At 46.7% G+C, this 6,000-nt stretch overlaps 1 protein-coding gene across 1 annotated transcript in view; it reads left to right on the top strand.

Moving 5' to 3' along the window:
• The window catches only part of HTR6 (5-hydroxytryptamine receptor 6), a 191,610-nt gene extending 187,819 nt beyond the window's left edge, over window positions 1-3,791 (top strand). Inside the window, exon 3 of the mRNA XM_085609100.1 lies at window positions 2,772-3,791. Coding sequence (XP_085465226.1) covers window positions 2,772-3,197 — 426 coding nt within the window. The 3' untranslated portion in view covers window positions 3,198-3,791. The remainder of the gene's footprint in view (window positions 1-2,771) is intronic.
• The last annotated feature ends 2,209 nt before the right edge of the window (window positions 3,792-6,000 follow it).

Consider the following 6,000-nt stretch of genomic DNA (forward strand, 5'->3'; position numbering starts at 1 on the left):
CACAATACAAAAACCACCTTTACTAAAAGATGTGTTATTAAATTCTGAATTCAGGAAGTCTAAACTCTATGCTTGTAATATGGTACAGGGCAACTCGCATGTTAGCCTATGGGACAGATAGACTTGCAATAGCGAAAAACGAAATGCACAATATTTCCCAACAGGACATGTAATAAATACCAGTACATATCCCACCTTTCCCCCACACTGAACACTGCCGACAGGGGCACCTTGGGCCTACCTTAGGGGTGTCTTATATGTGCGAAAAGGGAAGATTAGTGCTTAGCAAGTGGGTGCACTTGCCAGGTCAACATAGCAGTAATAAAAACTGTGCACAGACACTGCATTGGCAGGTCTGAGAACCCTTTGAAAGGCTACTTGTGTGGGTGGCACAACCAGTGCTACAGGCCCACTAGAAGCATTCGATTTACAGTCCCTGGGCACACACAGTGCACTGTACTATGGACTTAGTAGTAAATTTAATAAGACAATCATGGAAACACCAATCCATAACCCCTATTTACATGGAGAGCATATGCACGTTCGCACAGAATAGCAGTGGTAAAGTGCTCAGAGTCCTAAAACCAACGAAAAATAGGTAAAAAACAGGAGTTAAAAAAAAAGTAAAACGTCTGGGGTGAACACGATAAAAAAGCCAAGTCTAACAGCTGGTTAAAGGAGAGTCCAGTCGTGAGGTGCCCTAGCATGCCACTTTGTAGCCACTCCAAGGCTGATAGTGGTCTGATAAGTGCTCTTTAGCCATCTTAAATGTTTAGTGAGGTTAATTTTGGGGACTAGGACACCCAGGTTTTATTCTGGAATTCAACTCCATGTATAAATGTAAATATTGTCCCAGAGGTGGCTAGTAACATAAAACTCTGGTTGGGCAGGGCATGGCGCCATGCTGAAAAACTCACCAAGATGGGATGCAGTCATCAATGAAGACGGCACTCTAAGCCATGGCTCTCCTCTCCCCAATAAATCAAAGGGAAGGAAGTGGGTTGACTTCCTGTACAAATCCAACCAATCCTGGAGCTGCTCTCTTGCTGAGAGCAGCTCCAGGATTGGTTGGAGCAGGCTACCCCAGCGCTCGTTTTGAGGCTGGGGGCCTGTGCATGCAATCTCTCAGCTGCTTTACAGCACTGGGATTGTAGTGTCTAAAGTGCACATGTCAGATAGCCCGGCTGTCTACAGCTGCTCAGTCTGACATGCGCATTGAGCACGGGCAGGGGCAGCAGTCATCCTATAATGTGCAGGAAGCTGTCCCGCCCACTCCCTCACATTGGCGTCTGAGCAGCATGGTCCAGTGGTTCACAGAATAATAAAATGGTAATGACCATTTTATTATTCTGTGTGTAACGCTGTGCTCGCAGCAGATGGTGTGACACTCCTCCACCCGCGAAGACGATCGCTTCTTTATTCTCCTCTCTTCTTTTCTGATATTCAATTTGTGAGAGACCAACACCTGTAGAGGTGCTTTGATGGCCCTCACTATCCTCTCGAACACCATAATAAGGGCAGAAGATTATTTTTGTGAATTAAAGTGCTCATCATATATAGAGTTTGGCAAAGGTGAGACTTAAATGTGGCAGATATCCTTGCCACCTTATTTCATGTGCCATAGGCTTTAAAGCACTTGTAATATGGTGGCCAGGATATCTGCTACATTTGTAATGAGTATCCTGTTCACCAAACTCTAATAAGACACTGGGACTCTTCCAGGATCCCAGAGTACTGAGCAAGTTCTAGGGGAGGGATGAGCAATTCGGGAGTCGAGCCTCCAAAGTTGCGGGGCTGGAACTCAATTAGAAGGGGTCTTCCTTCAATGCACCAAGGGCAGACACTTCCTTTTCTAAAGAAAATAGTCTTGGATACTCTCCAGGGTATTTCTCTAGATATTCATCCAGAAAAAGTTGGTAATCTACTCTATCGTGCAGGCTTCCCAGACGTGTAGTTGTGAGCTGTGTGCATCTAGCACCAGGCACACATGTTCAAGCTTTACCCTCTGTGGCATTAAGGTGTTCCATCCTCTCCCCATTCCCCCATGTTAGAGCTGGTACCTGTTTGTTGTGAAGCATATTAAATGTGGCTCCATGTATTAGTCTGTGTAAAAATCATAGTGCAAAGTGGAGAAGCCTTCCGAAGGGCCAGATTACCGGGGTGCCCTCATACAATAAGTTTGCATACAGTGAACCTCCGTGGAAATCATTCATGCAAGTCAATTATTATTTATACAACTTTGATGGAGGGGAGCACACTGCCACCCTGTCAGCACCAGCACCAGCCCTCTCAGTGCATTCTGGTACATGCAGTCTTCAATAGTGTTCACACTCCCAATTAATCTTTTGTTTGCCACTCAATGTTGGCACAACAAGTGTTACATATCAATTTGGAGAACAGGTGAAGGCAAGTGGGAGCATGCTCTCCTCCCCCATTGTTCAAATAGCCAATGCTTATCCAGAAATTCTGGCACAGATCCTTAATCATCATTATATGGCAACACCGCTGTCACGTATATGTACTAGAGTATGTATCAGTATTAAACATTGTTTCTTAACTAATGTAAACAACCAGGTGCTCCACTGTGAGGTCACAGTGTATGCGCACATGTGCACCAACACTTCACTTTGAAAGCCAGTTGTGATGTCAAAGGGTCTTCTAAAGGTATATAAACAGGAGCGTAGAGTGCTAGGGGTTGTGACCCTGTGACTGGCTGCAGACCATGCACTTACTCCTCTCACTGCTGCTTGTCTCTTTGTCTCTTTCTACAGGCTGTGTGTAACTGTGTCCCAGACAGCCTCTTTGATGTCTTCACATGGCTGGGATACTTCAATAGCACCATGAACCCCATCATCTATCCACTGTTCATGCGTGATTTTAAGCGGGCCATGGCCAAGTACCTGCCCTGTTGCCGCCGCTCCTGGGAGCACAGAACCAGCGCCATCTCCCTATCAATTCGGAACTCCAACAGCGCTCACCGGCTTGGACTGTCCCTCAAGAATGTGCTCACCCTGCGAGGGGATATGGACTCCATGGAGTCGGTCACTCAGGCCAACGAGCATCTGCTGCTACCACACTGCAAAGACCACGCACTGGACATCCTCCCAGTCACGGGCGCTGATTCAGTAAACTTATTCGACTTGGAGCACACTGACCAGGAGCTGCAGGTGCACCATCTGAACACGCCTATGGACTGACACAGCAAACAGGAACTATCAGAATACATGGACTGAGTCTGCTTGCTATAGAAGAAATCTTCTAAAGGCGTTTCAGGCATGGATCAAATCATTCCTTGCAAAGTCTCGGGGGTTTACCACACATGGACTGAGTCAAGCTGGTAACGCAGACCCTCCCCCCCCCCCATCTTTGGGACAGTGTCTCCACTCTGTAGATTGGACCATTCCTGGTAATGTGAAACCAATTTCGTCTTGGGGTCTGTACTGAGTAAAGCCACCACGAACTGTACCATCCCTGGTAATGTGAACCCATTTCTGTGGTTTGAGTTAGGTCTGCCCTCCATGGACTGAACAATTGATTGTAATGTGCACCCCCTTTCTGTGTAGTAGGATCGGCCCTTCCTAGACTGGCCTATTCCTGATAAAGGAAACTTTTTTGTGTACCGAGTTGGGTCTGCCCTCTGTAGGCTGAACCATTCCTGGTAATTTGAACCCCTTTTTTGTGGACTTGGTTGTGTCTACCATCCCCAGAATGAACCGCTGCTGCTAATATGAACACCTTTTCTGTGTACAATTCATTTTTTTCTGCCCGCCATAAACTGAATGATTCCTAGTAATGTAAAACCCTTTTTGAGTACAGGTTTGGGTCTGCCTTCCCTAGACTGAACTCTTACTGGTAATGTGAATCCCCTTTTTTGTAGACTGGGTGGGTCTACCTTCCCTCGACTGTACCATTCCTAGTAACGTGAACTCCTTTTTTGTATTCTAGAATGAACAATTCCTGATATTGCAAACCTCTTTTTGTAGACTTTATTATGGCTGCCCTCCATGGCCTGCCCCATTCCTGGTAATGTGAATGCCTTTTTGTGTACCGAATTGGGCTTGCCCTCCCTAGACTAGGCAATTCCTGGTAATGCAAACCCCTCTTTGTTGACTTGGTTGAGTATACCATCCATGCATGGAACAATTACGCGTCTTTTTTTACCCCTCTCCTGTGGGCTAGGCTGGGGGTATCATTCATGGATCAGACCTTTACTCTGAAGCTTCTTGAAGAATGAGGTCCTTCATTATGCGCTGCGATGTAGGTTTATAAATAATTACATATGTGATCATGATGCCTTTGCTAACAAGACTGACTCAAAAATTGTAGTGGTGTTCACATGAGCATTCTACAATCAGTAATTACACAGTACATACCTCCAAGGTCTTGGAAAGCAGAACATGGAAGGACTGAATTATTTCTGACACTGGAATATATTTCTGTTACAAGGTCAACACTGAATTATGTAGGGCTGTGGCAATATTTGGACTGTGGCGCGTCCCACAAGAGGGCTAGACTCAGTAGTTGACAAATGGATATACCAGTCCCGACATTGTAGCGTCTCCCACAACATGCCAAATCCATCCAAAAAACAAAAAGACTCAACTATTTCTGACACTGTAGCACCTCCCACTGACGACCAAGGCTGCATAGATTTCAAGTGGTCTGAGCCACTTTCAGCACTGGACGAGCACCTGCCACAAGAGGTCTTGGCAGAATAAAATGTAAATGGATGGAACAGTTTCTGGCACTGGCACCTCACCTGAATCGCCTTAGCTGGACTAGTAATGGGTGATATTATATGGCTCTGGGCCGTCTCAGTTAACACTCCTACCCTGGGCCACAAATGGACTAAACCGCTCTTGGCATTGGAAACCTTTCAATCATGGGCCTAAGCTTCTCTGAACACAATTGGACTGAACCATTTCCGTTTCCGGAGCACCTTAGCCAACGGGATTGGGCTGGATATAGAATGTTAGGAAACAGTTGTGGCACTGGGAAAACTCTCACATGTGCAGTGGTGGCTGGTAATCCGAACAGGAGCGGGGCGGGCAACATACGCACACACATCCACTCATCCATCTACATGCACGCTCTCTCACACTCATAAATTCACAAGCGTGCACACACACACCCTCCATTCAAAAGCACACACACCCATTCACAGCATGCATTCACAAATACTCATACATTCATACATACAGACATGCACACACGCACACACCAAACATTAAAAACGTACTGGCTGCAGGGAAGCCTCCGAGGTTCCTGGAGGGTTGGGACTGCAGTCTCCTCTCATTGGCTGTGTCCCATACTCATCACAGAGTGGGATGGGGTCAGTGAGAGATGTAGACCCCCACCTCACTCTGACGCGGTGTCACTGATTGACACTCAGCCCTGGGCACATTAGGGCTTATAACTGAAGTGCCCAGGTCCGAGTCTATCAGTAATGCTCCCCTCGTCAAGAGGGGGAGGACCTTGCTGCGCTTTGCTGGGCTGAGGAGGTCATGACCGCGGGGCTGTGACATCTTCAGCCCGGTAAAGTACAAACCAGACAGCCAGACGCCTGCATATTTAAAGCATGTATAGCACCTGGCTGCCTGCCCTGAACATAAAGATTGTCTGTCAGGCTGATCTTTGTTCAGCCTGACAGACACTCCTCATGTCTGACAAAAAGTGGGGGGACAGGTCTCCTCCATGACACACAGACGTGGGGTGATTTACCATCACCAGTAACATTACTTGGTCCAATATAGGGGGATCATGTCTAGGCCTATATTATTGGTGGAGTTCCCCATTCTGGCACAGATTAAGCTCTGTAATTTGGGCACTGTTCACTACCCGATAGTGTAACATAGAGAAAGGGTAGGACCAGCAGCTTCTCATTTCCTTCTGAATTCTGCAACCAAACAGAGCAAGCGCTACATTAAGGCAACTGTAGGTTGCTGCATTACCAAGTGAACAGAGGAGAGCATGTGAGGTTGCCAGTTTGACAAAGGTTGA

This window comes from Triturus cristatus, chromosome 1_2, assembly GCF_964204655.1.
Source record: "Triturus cristatus chromosome 1_2, aTriCri1.1, whole genome shotgun sequence".
NCBI classification, from domain to species: Eukaryota; Metazoa; Chordata; class Amphibia; order Caudata; family Salamandridae; genus Triturus; species Triturus cristatus.